Here is a 17,780-nt window from a genome sequence, read left to right on the forward strand (position 1 = left end):
AGCTGGAGTACTGAACCCAATTCTGGGCTCTGCAATTTAAAAAGGACGTGGAGAAGCTTGAGAGAGTCCAGAGGACAGCCATATGCATGATCAGAGGGCAAGAGAACAGGCTCTATGAGGAGAGGCTGAGAGCCATGGGACTCCTCAGCCTGGAGAAGCGAAAGTTCAGGGGTGACTTGATGGCAGCCTATAAGTACTTAAGGGGTGTGCATCAGGATCTGGAGGAACACCTGTTCACTAGAGCACCCCAGGGGATGACAAGGTTCAATGGTCACAAACTCCTCCAAGACCATAAGGACAAATTTCTTTACTGTTCAAGCCCCCAAGGCCTAGAATAGACTTCCTTCAGAGGTGGTGTAAGCACTTACTCTGGATTCTTTTAAGAAACATTTGGATGCCTGTCTTGCTGCGATCCTTTGACCCTGACTTCCTGCCCCTTGGGCAAGGGGCTGGACCCTATGATCTTGTGAGGCCCCTTCCAGCCCTAATGTCTATGAAATCAGTTGACATATCAACAAGTATCGGTGCTGCCAGAGCTGCAGTGTCTGCACCTTGAAGAACAGCACCTGCCACTTCTTGGTGACGCTTGGCAGCAGCTCAGGGCACCATAAGATTGGCTCCACCCCCACTGTTGACCAACACTGGGAAGGCAGGAACACGGGAAGGGAGTTAGAGCCAGGGCTGGGGCCAGGCCAATCATGTCTGGGGGGACTGGGGGCTCCCACTACCTTGGCCTTGGCCCAGCTATGGTGCTGCAGGCTTTGAGGTGCCAGTGGGTGGCTCAATACCCCATGGCCAGGCCCAGCACTAGATGCAGCTGTTTCAAGTTGCTAGACACAGCCTAGGGCCTTGAGCATGCCATCTGTTAACTTGGAGCCAAGCCACCTCTGGCTGCAGTTCAGTGGCCTCAGCTCCACACGTGCTGCTGACAGAACTTGTGGCTCCTGGGTGCACCCTGCACCTTCCTCCACTCCCTGGCCAGGAATGTGCTCATTGTTCACAATGCCCCTGGCCACTTCCCCAGCATGGCCCTGGTGCTGCTGTGTATGGCTGTCCACACATTCACCTAATGAGCGGCATCAAGGCATCTTAAGGCATGCACATGTAAACACACGCCTAAATCATTTGAATGAGCCTTAGGCTAAGGCACATTAAGTTTAGGCCCATGTAAATTCACATGTAGACACACCCACTGTGACTAAAATATGCTTCCCTTTCTCCCTGATGGGTCTCAGCCAGATGTGTGTGGAACATTTAATGGTGCTTATGTCATCACATGGTGTTGAATTTTTTGTCTCCACTGCTAAATATTTTCCTAACAGTAATTGGCCACACCAGCAATTTTGGAGTGTGTTGAGAGAAGGGGAAGTGTCCATGAAACTACCACTCTCTTACAATGTTGTTCATATGTCCAAAAGCATGGGCACAGAGCTTTCCTGTTCTAGATGAAAGGCTGTAACAAAAAGATACTGGAGCTGAAGCAAAAAAGGAAAGGGAGCCTGACCTTAAAGCCTGGTCTGTTGTAGAAAAACAGCCTTCTTTTATAGCCAAAATGTAGGCAGGAATAGATTCCTCAAGAGAGATTCTGTGCTTTCTGATTGCTAAGTCACTGGATTGTTTGTGGATCACCAATTCTTCTATTATATGGTGTCCACCTCTGAAATTAATGGGACCATATTCCTTCCCAGTGTCAGTCTTAGGGCCTTGCAGCTCCATATAGCCCTGCACTATATGCAGAGAGCCAAGTACAACCACTTGTAACACCATTGCTGAGCCAGGTTACAATGCTGTACCTGAGTCCTGGTGACAGCACCTACAGTTGAGTGGCATCCTCTGTACTTGTTGGGGAAGGAGTGTTTGTCAGTTCTAACTCATTTTCCAAACCTGCCAGAGAGTTTCTATTCCCAGGACTCAGCCTGGAAGGGACTGTATTACTGTTAATAATTTATATTTGAATTACCACAGTGCTTTGGAGGCTTGGTTGTAGTCCAAGATTTCATTCCACTCCATTGTAGAAATGCAAAACAAAGAGAGTTCCTGTCTTAAATAGTTTAGGTGGGGAGTCTGAACTAACAGGTGCATGGAGGTGGAGAGATAAGGTTAGAACAGGGGACAGAGTTGGATAGGGTTAATATGTACAACTGTATACCCGTTTGCTCATTGTGATGTAGAGAACACACACCAGGGCAGTGAGCTGCCAAATATTGATTGGCTTGGGTCTTTATCATTTATCAGGCCATTATACTGAGGTCTCCCTCCAGGAGGTTTTCTAGAACTGGATGAGTGACATTTCCTTTGCCCACCTGTATATCTTGGCTGTTCTCATCATCCTATAGAGCCTGCTGCCAGCCCCATCTTTCTGTGACATTTCTGAATTGTTCTCAAATTTCAAACCTCAATAAGAAAGAAAATTAAAAAGGAAAGTTTCAAAGGAAGCCAAGGAGCTGAAGAGAAATGCTTGGAGGAGGGGGGTGGAAAGCTTCCACCCACTTTTCAGGAGTATTAAATTAAATTTACGTTTGTTACATATGTTAACTGTGAAAATCCTGTGCAATTAGGACCTCCCTATAAAATTATTTTGGTGGTAAAATCAGAATTTTGGGGGGAAAGGCTTAAAAATTCTGCCAAAAATCTAGAAACAGACTTTAAATGTTTAGAATGTGATGAAAAATACTTTTTGGGAACAGCAAATCAACAGTCAGCCCATCCCAGGACTGGAATTAGAGAAAAAGGGAATCTGTTCCAGCAGACTGCTGGGATCAGAGGAAGCAAGTGGAAACGCCACAGCAAACAGCTTTTACTTCACCTAAGACGTTTGACTACTGAAGGGGTGGGGACCCTGACCTGCATGGCCCTCATGATTCAGGTGCAGCTCAAAGTCTGGCTGTGGACAGCTTTGGCCTTCTACACGCCTGCTGGATCCCAGAGGCTGACAGGTAGGAAATGCAACTGCAAATGTTGAGCAATTTAATTGGCGCTGGGTTTCACCTGATTCTCCACAGAAGCCAGGAGGAGGTTTGTTGTACTGACAAAAACAATTGTCTGGTTGACAGAAAATTAACTTTGCTCTAGGGTGAGCTGTGTTTAAAGTGAGGGATGGTTGATGGCAAAGTTTGTTTCCAACTGACTTAAGGATGCCTTATTCATGACAAATGCTGCTTATTTGTCTCCACCCCAATGCCTTTGCTCCCCTTACAGTATTAGTTAACACCTTACAGATGGTCACCTATTGAATTGTCTCTGATGAAATACCTGACTGACCCCAACGTGAGACACCCAGTTGCCTGCTTGCATGAGACCAACTGACCTGCCATGACTTAGTGGCACAGGAAAGGTCTTGGGCTGCTGATGAAGATCACGTTTTTTTCAGTACTGTATAGGGAATTTCCAGGTGCTGTGATAATAAGGTTGCTGAATGGGAAAGCTCCTTGGGGATCCCCTGTGAAAAAGTTGCTGTTCCAGAAGGACGTTGAGCAGATTATTTTCATACATTTCTCATTACATTTTATTGTGCTTAACTTACGTTTTATTCTACCTGCTACACTAATGCTGCAACAGGTTTTTAAAACATTAGAGCAGTTTGGTGGTTATTCAGTGGGTTCACTGAACCCTTGCTCCTGCATATCTCCTAATAGTGATAACTTTGATCTTAACTACAGGCAGAAGGTGACATGAGAATCAGATGGGTATGGGGTGGGAGCTGGCAGGGGGACTGAGGGAGGAGGAAGGCCAGCAAACAGCTTTCAGAGGATGCGGTATGTGTACCTGAGCTATAAGTCCCACTAGGCAGTGCATGGAGGAGAAGGGAAACAGCAGCTAGAATCCCAGCTCACATTCCAAACGCACATCTGGCTTTGATCAGGGAGCCTGCAGCTGTGTTGTGAAATGAAGGGAGAGCACTTATTTCTTCAAATGGCTCTCAGCAGTCTCTTGGGGAGCTTTACTCCAGAACGGAAAGTTGGAAGCTGGTTTTGGTAGCAGCAACTACACAAACAATTAATTCAATTAAGTTTCTGTCTATTTCTGCACCTGATAATTTTAACTTCTGAGGTACCAAAGACATATGCTGAATACCTACTTCTAGTTTACACAGCATAACTTTTGCCTCCTAGTTCCCCGACAAGTAGACCAGGACATGTTTCTCTATCCCATACAAAGACAAGGGAGTCTCCCATTCCCTACCCATCTCTTCACTGCTGTCAGCATTGCCTCCTTCCACACAGAGTCTGTGTTTCATGCTGGTTGTTCTCCAGCGCTGGCTCGCCCATTGCAACCTGCTTCTACTTATTCCTTTGTGGCATGGAGGAGTTAGTTTGAAAAGAAGTAGAAAGGCAGCTTGATTTATTAACACACAAGCCAAAAGAGAAAGAACACTAGATGCTATTTTTCAGTAGCTAGAAACTCTCACATGGGCATCTGTAGCTACTTTGAGCAGTGACATCCACTCCTGGTGCTCCAATAGTGAATGACTTAATTGAACAATATCTATGTCTGACACTAGGCGGAAATAGAAAAGCAACTGCAAAACTGGTGGGTTTAGGATCCTACCCAGTCAAAATGGGACTGCTATAATTCTCCACGTGAAAGGTTTCCTCACAGGTATATCAAAGCAGATGCTTTTTCTCCCACAGAGCCAGCTACAGAATCAGACCCTCTGGAAAGCACAGGATCACCATTCTGAAACTCTTTGTTCACTTCCTTGAGCCTGTTTTACCTCTTGGATAAATCCCATTCTGCTCTCCAAAATCCAGTGGTTAGAATCTCTGTTCCTTTATTTGGTGCTTGGGTATAAACACCTCAGAAATATCAAAGACAGACAGACATAAGAGAGAAGATGGAAGATGGGCCAAAATGTTGCTCTCTCAAACTCTGTGGCTGTTTAATATTTTCCAGATGAACAACTTCACAGTAAGGACCAAGCTGACGTGAACAAGTTTCATAACAAGCTGGAGGATGCACACATCATGCTAGAGGTCATTTGGGTATTCAGGGACCTGTGGGAAAGAATGAAAGAGTGCAAGTGTCTGTGTGCACATGGGGGGTGGAGGAAACCTGCCAACCAAAAAAAATCCCAAATATTTATCTCGTTCTCACGCTTTCACATTGAGGGGTCTTGGCAAAATGCCCTAGTGCTGTCTCAGCACAGTCATTGCCATGCTCAATCAGACCCGTGAGGATAAACTAGCCTAAGGAAGATCCCATCTCTGAGGAAGATGCAAAAAACTTTAGAGTTGGATAACCTGCCTGTTGGGGACAAGTCTTCCACTTCTCCCACCTCATTAAGTGGTTAACTTTTGCTTCAGTAAAAGATACTTTCACTCTGTTTATGGGGTAAGCAGAATAAATCTGAGCTGTGCAGAAGTGCATGGGATATGAGAGGGATGCTTCGGGGCAGAGAGAAGAGGGATGCACCAAAGGAATGGAGACAGGAGCTTCAGGGGGCAAGGAGGGCAGAAGAGGCCCAGTGGGAGACACAAGAAGAGGCCAGAGGGGCCATGGACTCACCAGGTATTGTGGTGCCTCCAGAATTATAGGGGTTGTTTCCAAGCTGCTCCCAATCCTAGTAGCAGTAGCATTACCACTCCTAGCCCATGACCTTGGCTTCCACTCCTCTGCATAAGAGGGGGAGTTGGGGAGGGACACAGGATTGTGTAGAAGCCATGATGGGAATGCACTGGGCTAAAAGGGAATGGGGATGGGGTTTGAGCACCTTGGCAGGGAGAAGAATTATGGGAGAAGGGTCTGGGTGGGAGGAAGTTGGTAGGGGTCATGGAGGGACAGGGAAAATGCAGGAGGGAGGCAGGCAGGCAGGAGTGAGAACCAAAAACCTACTGGCTTGTTCCAACATACCTGGCTTTACTTTTAACAATTGTGTTTGCAAATTCCATTGCTCGGGAAGCTTTCAGTCCCACCCACTCTGTGCAAGCCTAGCACTGCTAGTATCAGGAGTCACCTCATAATCCCTGTAGCAGAACTTCTGCTAAGGGCCTGTTGTTTGTCCTGGACTTCCTGTTTTCATGATGCCATTCTCTTCTAGTTGCTCTGGGCAGGGCTGGAGATTGAAGCCAATGAGACAGTCTGGGTCCAGGATGAGGAGCTGGCTTCTCTGCGCCCAGCAAAGCGACTGATCCAGATTTTCCAGCGCCAAGTTCCCAAGACACCAGCAAGGATTGAACAGCAACTGAGACATTTTTCACTGGCTGAGGCCCCCCTCACTTTAGCAGAGTTTGACCATCTCCTCTTCACAAGCGTCTATTGTGCTTATCAGATTCGCTCCATTCAGGGCCTAGACAAGAATCTTTGGATCACTTTCTTTTCTCAGCTGATTGATGAAATCTTCCGTGATCTCTGCAAGGGGTTTTGCCCTGCAGATTCTACCGTCCTGGCTTCTTGGCCCTGGAAAGAGAAACCCTTCTATTTAACCTCACTGAAAAAGTCCTATCATTCTCACCTTGCCATGACCAAGAGAAACCTTGAGTAAGGAAAATGATACAGAGGAAAGTCAAGTTTTGTGTTTGGATTATTGAGAGTGCTGCCTGCCATCCAATATCATCCAAAACAGTGTGTCTTCCTGTTTTGCTTTCTGTATCATACTGAAAACTTCCTAGCAGCTTATCAGTCAGCTATTTTTCCATCTTTAAATATGAAACAAGGTGATGGATCTCTCCCTAGGAACTCCATAATGAATACTCCTCTAAGGTGAATTTAGCCATCTGAGCTTTGGTATTAGATACTACTACTGCAGGTGGTGATATCTTCCCAATGTTATATGCCTTGATCACTGATAGTCATGACAGATGCCCTGGCACCTTTTCCAGGGTGTTAGTTCAGGTGTGCTGGCTGAATTCCATGTTGGATAATTCCATTTTGTCTCTAAATTCTTCCTGTAGTTTCAATTGGCTACAATATTTTCTCTTTGTGCAATAGCCCACCATGTGCCTTAGCTATGTTGTTCATACAGCTGCTGTGTTTCACTAGGGCTTGTTGGAGTAAATTTAGTCAAGCTTCAGGCCTACCTAACTAGAAAAAACAGACAGAGACCAGAAGTGCTGATACTGCTTATTTCAGTTACATGTTTTGAGATAAGAAATCCTGCATGTCTTATTACCCTGTGTACAGATGTCCAATTAAGCAAACTTGTTTTAGTTTCTCCAAGGTTGTATTTTTTTTCTCTCTTTATCTGTCTTAAGCATAAAAATGCTTGAAAACTTAGAGAGGAGGAAGATTCCTTTGAAACAGACAAGTGGGTGATTCCCCTTGCTGTATGAAATCCTCCCTGTGATCACAGTATAGCCCTAAATAAAGAAAACCTGGCTCTGTCAGTTCGGATTCAACCACAACGCGAAGTTTGATTTCTTCCACAGGCTAAACTCCAGTGATGAGTCAAATAATTTCTGATCCAATATTATCTATCATCCCATGTCAAATGCCTGTCATGGGATGACAGATGTACATCCAACTCCTTCTTCAAAAACTCCTGAATATATACTTATTTTATGATGTCTCCAGTATACACACTTATATAAATCTTTCTATATTTTGCATTTGTTTAGGATGATACCTACTGGCATCACATCTTAAACTCCTGAGAACAAGAAACAATTTTTTTCTTCAGCAGATTTTACTTCTTTTATGCAGTGCCTTTTACACCTGGCACTTTACAGATCAAATAAATATAATATGTGTTCCATCATAATTCTTATAATCAAGGATACAGTTAAGCTTCCTGTCATGCTCACTGCAACATGGAACTAATAACCTAATCTCAATTAGCAGAAATGATTTTAATTGATATTGATTTCCTAGTTTCCGATGTGCTTCCTGCTAGCTACACTAACCATGAACCTCTCCAACTCCTCATTAGAGTGAGGGTAATAAATTCCTTAGGGCTCAGTATATTTTCAACTTTACAAGATTAAAGATGGAGCTACATTCAATAACACATGCATAAAACTGTGACATTCAAAACAGGACTACTAACTTTTGACCTAGTTTATTTTTCTCAATCCCACTACCCTGAGAGAGAGAGAGATGAGAAGCAGTGAGACATGTATGGGAAGCCCAGAGGCAAGATATAGTCTTTGAGCCACAGAGAATGATTTTAGAAGTCAAGGGTATTGGAGAGTGTGGGGTTTGCACATTTTTAAAGCATAGATCTTGCAAAGAATGTAGAAATTGTGACTAGGTTTGTACATACATTCCAATTCCCAGATAGATGGTATAAAATATAAATATGCTATCCCAAACAATAATCCTTTTGGTACGCTCTCTATCCACAGCCTATACCATTTACCTGAACAGTCATAGAATCATAGAAAATTAGAAGTGAAAGGGACCTCAGGAGGTCATCTAGTCAAACCCCCTGCCCAAAGCAGGACCATCCCCAACTACATCATCCCAGCCAAGGCTTTGTCTAGCCTGGTCTTAAAAATCTGTAAGGATGGAGATTCCACAACCTCTTTAGGTAGCCTGTTCCAGTGTTTTACTACCCTCCTTGTGAGAAAGTTTTTCCTAATATTTAATCTAAACATTCCTTGCTGCAACTTGAGACTGTTGCTCCTCATTCTGTTATCTCTCACCACTGAGAACAGTCTAGCTACATTATCTCTGTAACCACCCTTCAGGTAGTTGAGGACTACTATTAAATCCCCTCTCAGTCTTCTCTTCTCCAGACTAAATAAGCCCAGTTCCCTCAGCCTCTCCTCATAGGTCATGTGCCCCAGCCCTGAATCATTTTAATTTCCCTCTGTTGGACTCTCTCCAATTTGTGCACATCCTTTCTGTAGTGGGGGGTCCAAAACTGAATACAGTACTCCAAATGTGGCCTCACCAGTGCTGAATAGAGGGGAATAATCACTTCCCTTGATATGCTGGTAACATTCCTACTAATGTAGCCTAGTATGCTGTCAGGGGGTGAGTCCGATGCTGCTGCTACTCGCCGCAGTCTCCACCCCCCTGATTTGGGGACCGTCCTCAGGGTACTTTACCCGGAGCCGCTCCTCTGCAGGCTGGACGCCTCCGGACCGCCTGCCACGACTTTGATGACCTCCTGGTTCAGTGTTGATAATCCGGTGCGTGCCAGTCCACAGATGAGACTCCTGGGTCCTAGGGGTCCCACGTTGTCGAGGGCTTCTCCGCCCCTACACCCTTGCCCGTACCTCCATGGGGTTGAGCAACAGTCTGCTCAGCCTCCTTGTCAGGATATCGTGCCCGGGATCCATAAATCAAAGCAGGCAAAAACAACTCAATGCTAACAGCCAGGGATTCCCCAGAGCCTGGAGGCCGCCTGGACCTTTTTGCGGGCCTCCCCAGTCTTTCCCTGTCCGCTGTGTGGCTAACACCCCTCCTCGGGCTTCTGTTTAAGTAATCAACTTGCTCCAGGGCTTGCGGGGTCCACTGGCCCCTCTCCGTCGCAGCGGCGGCACCTTCCCTGCTGCGAGTGCCCCCCTATTAGAAGGAATACGGCTCGCTGGCTCCTGCTGAGCCGAGCCGGGCTCACTGGCCCAGAACTGTCAGTGTCTGCGCTGGGGCAGTTCCTTCCCGGATCCCAGGTCTCATTGGGGTTTGCCCTTACCCCAGAAGGTCCTCCTGTGCCTGCGGGCTACCTTTGTCCGCGCCCGGGTGCTCCAGCCGACATCCGCACCGCCACTGCTTGCTTCCAGTTCCTCCTCTCCAGCCGCCTTCGACGTCTCTTTTATAGTGGACGGAAATGCCTCAGGGCCTTTCTTCCGGACACACCTGTGGACGGTGAGTGTTCCCGCCCTGGCAATTTGTGCCAAGGGGTGTAACACGGGCTGTTTAGCGACGGGGCGTGGGGTTTCGGGGGCCACCTGCTCCCTTCCTCCCCCACATATGCCATTAGCCTTTTTCACAACAAGGGCACGCTGTTGGCTCATATTCAGCTTAGTGTCCACTGTAACCCCCAGATCCTTTTCTGCAGAGCTGTAGTCACTCAGTTGTAGTTATAAAGTTTGTACATGGGTCATCCAAATATGTGTAGTTTGAGGAAGAGAACTAGAAATGAAAAACAAGATTAGGATGGGGTTTTTATGAGTGGGCGAATTGTCTTGATTATAAAGTATCCTTGGAGGGCATGAGATTTGTCATATGATAGATATACTATGTAGGGTTAGGGCTTTCAGGGCAGTTAGCTAAAGTTGAACAAAGGCTGAAATAAGCCAAAGTGCCATTATCAAGTTCCACCCAAGTTTAGATTAAGACCTAAACCATTATTTAATTTGGGAGCTAAACCAGATTTGAATGAGACAGCCTGATACATTTATCCCACAGCTCTAAGAAGTCCCCCTGGCTTCCACTGTTCTAACTGAGTTGGGTTCCAACCATCCAACTTTGATTACTGTGCTATCATTGTCCACAGCCCTTAGTGACCTTATTACCACCAGAGTTCACAGGGATACCAAGTGATAGGAAAGCACAGAGGATGGGAACATGGATTCTGAAATCACTTCGCACTTTAGAAGTATGCAGGGTCCCTCTAAGTTAGGGTTAGGTGAAACAATAAGGAAACACAGGATTGTGTTATGTACTCTAAGCATACCATTATGTTTAAGGTGCCTATCTTGGCGAGAGAGTTTAATGCAATCATTATCACTATCAAACAGCCAGACAAATAGAGAGTATTGTTCAAAAATCATGTCTGTGGTCCCAAAAAGACATGATTATTTTTAAAAAATCTGCTAATCTCAAGGCAGCTCTCAGAGGCAGTACACTCAAGGGATATGGTTGTCATGGGTGACTTTAACTGCCTTGACATCTGCTGGGAGGTGCAGTCAGCTAGATCCGACCATTCGTGTAGGTTCATCTTTGAATTAACTATGACTCTGAGGAACTTTACCTAACGCAGGAAGTATATGCTCCCACTAGGGGAAATGCCTTACTGGATTTGGTGTTTGCTACAGGGGACGACCTGGTGGGAGATCTTCAGATACAGGGTAATCAAGGAGATAGTGAATTCCAGCAACTGGTGTCACTATCCGTCGAAAGGTAGGAAAGATAACAAGTAGGGCAGAAGTGCTGGTCTTCAAAAAGGCTAACTTCAATGAGTTCAGGAGGTTAGTAAGTGAGGCACTGAAGGACAAGAGCCTTGATGAGATGGGAGTCCAGGAAGGGTGGTTGTTCCTCAAAGAAATGATCCTTCAGGCACAAAAGGAGACAATCCCATTGCACATAAAGGCCAGGAAGTCCCCAGGAAACCCCTATTAGGGCCAGGAAAGCCTTTTGGCTAAACAGGGAAATCCAGGATAGCCTAAGGATGATAAAAAGAGGCACAGACTGTGGAAGCAGGGGGTAGCCACCAAGGAGGAATATATCTATCTGCCTCATACTTGCAAGGAGCTAGTAAGAAGAGCCAAAGCAGCAATGGAACTCAGGACAGCAACAAAGATTAAGGACAACAAAACATCCTTTTGCAGGTATGTAGGGAGCAAAAAGAGGGCACAGGATAACATAGGACCTCTACAGGACAGGCTAGGGCAATTAGTCACAGGCAGGAGGGACAAAGCTGAGCTCTTCAATGAGTTTTTCCATCAGTATTCCTGAACGAGGGTAAAGACAAAATGGACTACAGACAGGCACCAGAACACCAATGGTTAGTGTCAGCCTAGTGAAGGGGCACTTGGAAGGGGTGCTGAAGGAATTGTCCAGTGTCATAGCAGAACCCCTGACAACCATTTGAGCACTCATGGCGCTCAGGGTAGGTCCCAGGGGACTGGAAGAGAGCCAATGTGGTCCCTATTTTCAAAAAGGGGAAGAAGGAGAATCCACGTAACTATGGAACAGTTAATCTCACCTCTATTTTTGGGAAAACCTTTGAAAAATTATTAAGGAATACATTTGTGTGAGTCCAGCAGGAAAAGTAATGAAGGGCAACCAGCATGGATTCATAGCAGGTAGATCCTGCCTGACAAACCTTGTTTCTTTTTACAACCAGGTCACAAACTGCTTAACCTCAGGGGTCGAGGTGGACATCATATACTTGGATTTTAAAAAAGCCTTTGATATGGTGTCACATCCCATTCTCATTAAAAAAAACCTGAGTGATTGTGACTTAGATGATTACACAATCAGGTGGGTGGCAAATTGGCTAATGGAATGCACCCAGAGTGGTGGTGGACAGGCCAGTACTGACCTCGAAGGATGTGGGCAGTGGAGTCCCCCAGAGCTTGATTCTTGGGCCAAAGCTGTTCAACATCTTCATCAGTGATTTGGACAAGGGCGTAGTGGACACACTGTCCAAATCTGCAGATCACACTGAAGTATGGGGCAAAGCAGACAAACTGGAGGGCAGAGAGTGGATTCAGGTAGATCTGGACAAGCTGGAAAAGTGGGCAGAACAAAATAGCATGCAGTTTAACAAGGATAAGTGCAGAGTACTAGACCTAGGGAAAAGGAATCACCAACACATACAGATTTGGGGAGGACTTTCAAAGCAGCACAGCAGCAGAAAGGGATCTCAGAGTCATAGTTAATTCAAAGATGAACATGAGTCGGCAATGTGACAAAATGATCAATAGAGCTAACCGCGCTCTATCGTGCATTAATAGGTGCATCATGAACAGGTCTAGGGAGGTGATACTTCCCCTCTATGTGGCACTGGTAAGGCCGCAGCTGGAGTACTGCGTCCAGTTTTGGGTGCTGCACTTCAAGAGGGATGTGGATAACCTTGAGAGGGTCCAGAGGAGGGCCACTCATGATTAGGGGCCTGCAGGATAGGTCCTATGGAGATAGGTTGAGGGACCTAGATCTCTTCAGCCTCCATAAGAGAAGGCTGAGGGGATTTGGTGGCCATCTACAAATTTGTCAGGGGTGGGGGTGGGGAGGGACAGCAAGGAACAGGAGATACTCTGTTTATCAGGGTACACCTCAGAATAACTAGAAAGAACAGCCACAAACTGACAGAAAGCAGATTTAGATTAGATATTAGGAAGAACTTCAAGGTAAGGGTTACCAGAATCTGGAATGGGCTTTCAAGGGAGGTGGTGCTCTCCCCTACCTTGGGGGTCTTTAAGAAGAGACTGGACAAGCACCTGGCTGAGGTCGTCTGACCCCAGCACTCTTTCCTGCTTAGAGTAGAGGGTTGGACTTCATGATCTGCTGCCTTCCCTTCTGACCCTGAAAATCTATGAAATCTATATTGATGGTACGGGGGGGGAAGACTTACTGGCTTTCTTGTTTCTATGTCTTTAAGGTATGCTTGATCCTCATATTTTTAAGCTTTTCTCTGTAACTGCAAAGGCTAGAAACTTATTAGGTTATCTTATTAAATAAGGGATATGTTTTTAGATAGTGGCTTGGGCTTTAAGAAAAGCTATACATATTGTGAGACTTGCAATAAAATCTTGTTGGAGTTGGCAACACCTCTCTCTCTCTCACACACACACAAACACACATACACACACACACACACATTCTCCCTGATCTACAGCAAAATACACAGCTTAGCTCAGTGACACTCCCAGGATTTGAATTATAGGGGAGCTTGGGGAGGGGAGGCTGAGCCCACCCCCCCATAAGACATGAGAGCCCCCTATAAGTTTTGAAAATCATAACGTGGGGGAGGCTCTGATTTTATTAGGCCATTGTGATGGGCAGCCCAATTTTTTTTGTAGACCGCCCCAGAAGTCAAAGTGTAATTCGAGCCCTGGACACTCCAACCCATAAAACAGATCACACAGTCACAGCACCTCTCTCTCAATCTGAGTCAGTCCCTTAGGCAGCCACATGCTCATAAATCCCAAATTTAACAACAGATCCATGTCTCAGTATATCCTGCATCTTTTCTTGTGCATGTTTATTAAGTTCATTTCCATTACATTTGTCCCCACACCCCCAGTATACAATGAATGTTACCAGATCCTTTCCCTCTGAGCAGGGATATCTTTATAGTATTCCTGCAGTGGCTCCCTGACTTGTAGCACTTCATTTCACTGCCCTCCCCCTGTCTCCAAACTACTTCATGCTTTATGCATAAATCAAACAGCAACACTGAACACACACATACACTCTGTAAAGATCAGTCTATGGATGAATAACAGAAAGCAATGGCCCTGCAGCCATGGCACAAACATGCAGCATAAGGAAACACACATTAACATGCTGGTTAACATTGTCATGTACAGGATGATGTCCAACATGGATCCACACCCAAGTCCACTGTATCTTGGTTTCACTTATGCTCCTTGAATGCCTGTATTTAGATTTTGGGCCCCTGGGCTGAACTGGCACTAGGAAGCAGCTTTGGCTGAACCTCTGGATAGATCAGGAAACCTGTGAAAGTGATGTATTTGCCATGGTTGCTGTAGGCACCATAGCCATCATGCTGGTGGCTATATAACCAGACGGTGTCTCCATAGTGCAGAGGCAGCATGATGCTCTGGCTTTGCATCTCTCGCCTCTTGGAGTGGTTGTCATCATAGATCATAGCCTGAACTTCATTGTGGTTCTTCATCAGTTTCACTGACATGGTCTTAAAAGGCATTTTGCCAATGGTGAAAGAGAAATAATATGCACCAGGCACACGGCACAAGAAGATGCCACTTGAGGAATTGAAATCCCTCCCAATGTTCACAAACTCTGTGTCAAATGTGATTGGCTCATGCTGGGTCTGTTTCTCATCTGTCCCCAAAAGGCTTTGTGTGCGGGCAACAGAAAATGCAGAGCGGGGGTCTTGTATTCTGGCTGGTTCATCAGACAGCATGTGTACTTCTGAGGCTTCATTCTGCTCTCCTGGAAGTTGCTGAATGGCACGATGAAGTGGCTCTGCACCTCCTCCCAGCTCCTGAGAGGTTACACTGTTTCGGAAGTAGGAAGAGGTGTCTGGATAAATGAGATAGCCATTGAAAGTTGTGTATGGGCCTGCATTGCTGTAGAGGGCATATTTGGGGTCTCCATGTAAACGCAGCCAGACTGTGTCACCATAGTCCAATTGCAGCATGGCACTCTGGCTGGCCACCTTCCGTTCCTTGCGATGATGCTCATCATACACAATTACTTGCACCTCGTTCTTGTTTCTCATCAGCATGACAGACAAGTTTTTCTTGGGGTATTTCCCAACAGTGAAGGAGAAGTAATAGGCCCCAGGGATTCGACACCTGAACATCCCAGTCTTGGGATCAAAGTCATTACCGATGTTCACATAGACCTTGTCAAAGGTGATGACCATCTCAGAGCTCCCTTCCATGCTGCTGGTTCTAGCCACAGAGAAAGCAGAGCGGAACTCAGTCCCAGGGTCAGTGGGGAAGCCATACACAAGGGAACAGGTTACATAGTAGAGGACACCAATCAGGAGCTGAGCTTTCAGGGCCATCGTCATATCTGAAAAAAAGGCAGCACATTTTAGCTGATGTATTTTTAACTCATACCAGGTGATAAGTGGTGTCTCAATTGTCTTGGTTCATGTCAGGCTTTAAAAATTCCTGAGTCCCTTCTCTGCTCAGTGTATATGAAGACAGAAACACTGAGTCATGGGGCCATGGCTCAGTTCATACCCTATAACCTTACACAGATGCGCTAGTGAGAACTGGAGCTGTTTATCTTGTACTCAAAGCCCTAGCCACCCCCCACCCCCCTTTTTTTTTTGTGAGACCCCGGCTGCCTTTACTGGACCATCTACATCAGAGGTGGGCAAAATGTGCCCTGCGGGCCAGATGCAGCCCACCAGGCCAATCTATCCAACCCATGGGGCCCCTAAAAAATGCAGTAAGTTAATATTAATCTGCCCTGGGCTGCCTGTCATGCAGCCCTTGATGGCTTGCCAAAACTTAGAAAGTGGCCCTCTGCCCAAAATATTTACCCGCCCCGATCTACATGGAGCTGTGCTGCCCACAAAAATCTCAGGGCTTCCTGGGACTCTGAAAGGGTTCCCTTTAGTAATGCTTTTGTTTACAGGACTAAGGAAGAAACAGCCCTGCACAAGCTTTGCATTATGTTACTGAAATGCAGCTGAGGAATAGGGAGAGACAGTGGTTCCCATGCAGATGTCACTGCCTGATACTGCACTGCCTTTTTCAAAAAGAATAGGAGGGGTAAGCCAGGGCAGTTGGTACACTCAGTTAGGCAGACTGAAGGTTTTTCACTACAGGTATGAGCATAAACGACAGGCGCCTCCCAAGACTGGGGGTGGGGGCACCATGGTGGTGTGGCAAGTGGGGACCACCTGCAGACAGCTGTGGTGGTGGTGGGGTGAGCCACTGGCCATATTGGTGACAAGGGAGGCGGGGGGCGAGTGGCGACCGCCCGCAGAAGTCAGTGACAGCCAATCTCAGGGGAGGCATGTGCCCCCCCTCCCCAGTGTCCCTCCTACGTGTCACCTATTGGTATGAGGATGTGGTGAAGTAGGAGGGGAAGCGATTGTTTAGGGAGGCAAAACGCGAGGAACGTTGGAGAACATAAATTGAGAAAAGGAAGATGTAAAATGAATATAGGGAAAACTCCAAGCGTGGAAAGAAAGACAGTGGAATTAAAACCAAGGAAGAGGAAGAAGCCCATGACTGAGCCATTTAAAACTGGAGGACACACCATAGAGAAAAAACTTGTCTTGCTCCTATGAAGGATGAATAAGTTAGGACCTAACAGGATTTTCCAGCTCTGCAATTCTGCTGGAGTGAGGCCAAACAACGATCTATTAGGGCTTTGAGCCTGAGAACAAGCCTGCCAGTCATTCCAGTGAGAAGCTCCCCTCTCCGTCACCTTTCTGTGCTCATTAAAATATCACTCAGACTAGGAGGCAATTGCCTGGTCTCCAATCTGCCCTGCCTGTCATTCCAAAACTGGGCTACTGCCAGGTGACAGACACTGAATTCACAGGACTGCAGAGTGAGAGCCAAGCATTCCAGCCAGCTGTGGATTGTTGAAGGCAAATCCTGATTTATGGAAGATAAGACGATGGAGGTAGGGATCTGAAAACAATTGTGATGGTCAGACAGGGCATGAAGCAAAGAGGATAGGATCCTGGTGGAACAAACTGTGAGATGGCAGTGGCTTTCCATTTTGTTAAAAGATACTAGCTTAAGTAGATACGTAATAGGAATTCAGCCTGATATACTGCCACAGCTTCAGCACAGACAGAAATATTAAATTTGAATCATAATGGTTTTTCCAACAAGCTGGATCCTACGTGCTTCCTTCTCTCACAAACACGTCAGTATTTTAATCCATACCTCTCGTCACAGGATGTTTTTCCTAAACTGGTTCCCATGGCTACTCACGTTCAAATCCTTCCTCACAACTAACATCTGCCATTATGCCTACCCTGCCAATGACAATTCTGAGGGGCAGCTGGAGATAATTTGTGTAACATGCTATACAAAACATCAAGCAACTGTATCTATTTTTTAAGTCAATCTATTAAGCAATAGCAAATCACCACCTGGAGCACGCTGATTCTATGTTGTTTCTGTTTCCCCTCCCTTTCTCGTTTAGTTTGTGAGCTTCTCAGGGTGAAGGACCATTTCTTTTTCTCTGACTGCAGAGCCTACTGGCATTTAAACAACACTAATGGACTCTTAACATCCCACCAAGAACCAAATGCCAAATAGCCAGCCGAGTTGGGATGAGAGCACTCAGCAAAGGCTGAAACTCAGCTCTGAAGCAGAGCACAGGGTTTGGCTATTTCAACCCCACGTTCAGAAAGCCAAGCCCAGAAGGCACATGCATACATCAGACCTTACACAGCTATTACATCTATATGATACACCCCTGGGCAGGAACTGATTTAGATTCATATTGATTTATTCTGACGGTACTTATTGTGATGGTGTGAT

General features: G+C 46.0%; 2 protein-coding genes across 3 annotated transcripts in view; one reads left to right on the forward strand and one right to left on the reverse strand.

Annotated features, from left to right (window-relative positions):
- The first annotated feature begins 2,772 nt into the window (after positions 1 to 2,772).
- FAM180B (family with sequence similarity 180 member B) lies at positions 2,773 to 7,334 on the forward strand. The gene is made up of 3 exons (XM_090033162.1): positions 2,773 to 2,936; positions 4,894 to 4,973; positions 6,038 to 7,334. The coding sequence occupies exons 1-3, from the start codon at positions 2,849 to 2,851 to the stop codon at positions 6,479 to 6,481; spliced, it is 612 nt and encodes a 203-aa protein (XP_089889288.1). The 5' UTR covers positions 2,773 to 2,848; the 3' UTR covers positions 6,482 to 7,334.
- Positions 7,335 to 7,770: 436 nt separating this feature from the next.
- Positions 7,771 to 17,780, reverse strand: part of C1QTNF4 (C1q and TNF related 4) — a 32,002-nt gene continuing 21,992 nt past the window's right edge. For both annotated transcript variants that reach the window (XM_090033160.1, XM_090033159.1), the window contains one exon: positions 7,771 to 15,333. In XM_090033160.1, coding sequence (XP_089889286.1) covers positions 14,213 to 15,331 — 1,119 coding nt within the window. In that variant the 5' untranslated portion in view covers positions 15,332 to 15,333 and the 3' untranslated portion in view covers positions 7,771 to 14,212. The remainder of the gene's footprint in view (positions 15,334 to 17,780) is intronic.

The sequence above is a fragment of the Crocodylus siamensis genome, chromosome 2 (genome assembly GCF_052110815.1).
Source record: "Crocodylus siamensis isolate JL-2025a chromosome 2, ASM5211081v1, whole genome shotgun sequence".
Classification (NCBI taxonomy): domain Eukaryota; kingdom Metazoa; phylum Chordata; order Crocodylia; family Crocodylidae; genus Crocodylus; species Crocodylus siamensis.

What these genes read in the sequence shown, in the direction of transcription:
- FAM180B (XM_090033162.1), top strand. Translation starts at nt 2,849, where the DNA reads ATGGCCCTCATGATTCAGGTGCAGCTCAAAGTCTGGCTGTGGACAGCT. An exon ending in TGGATCCCAGAGGCTGACAG is followed by an intron (nt 2,937 to 4,893) that starts GTAGGAAATGCA and finishes AATATTTTCCAG; the next exon opens with ATGAACAACTTCACAGTAAG. An exon ending in ATGCACACATCATGCTAGAG is followed by an intron (nt 4,974 to 6,037) that starts GTCATTTGGGTA and finishes ATTCTCTTCTAG; the next exon opens with TTGCTCTGGGCAGGGCTGGA.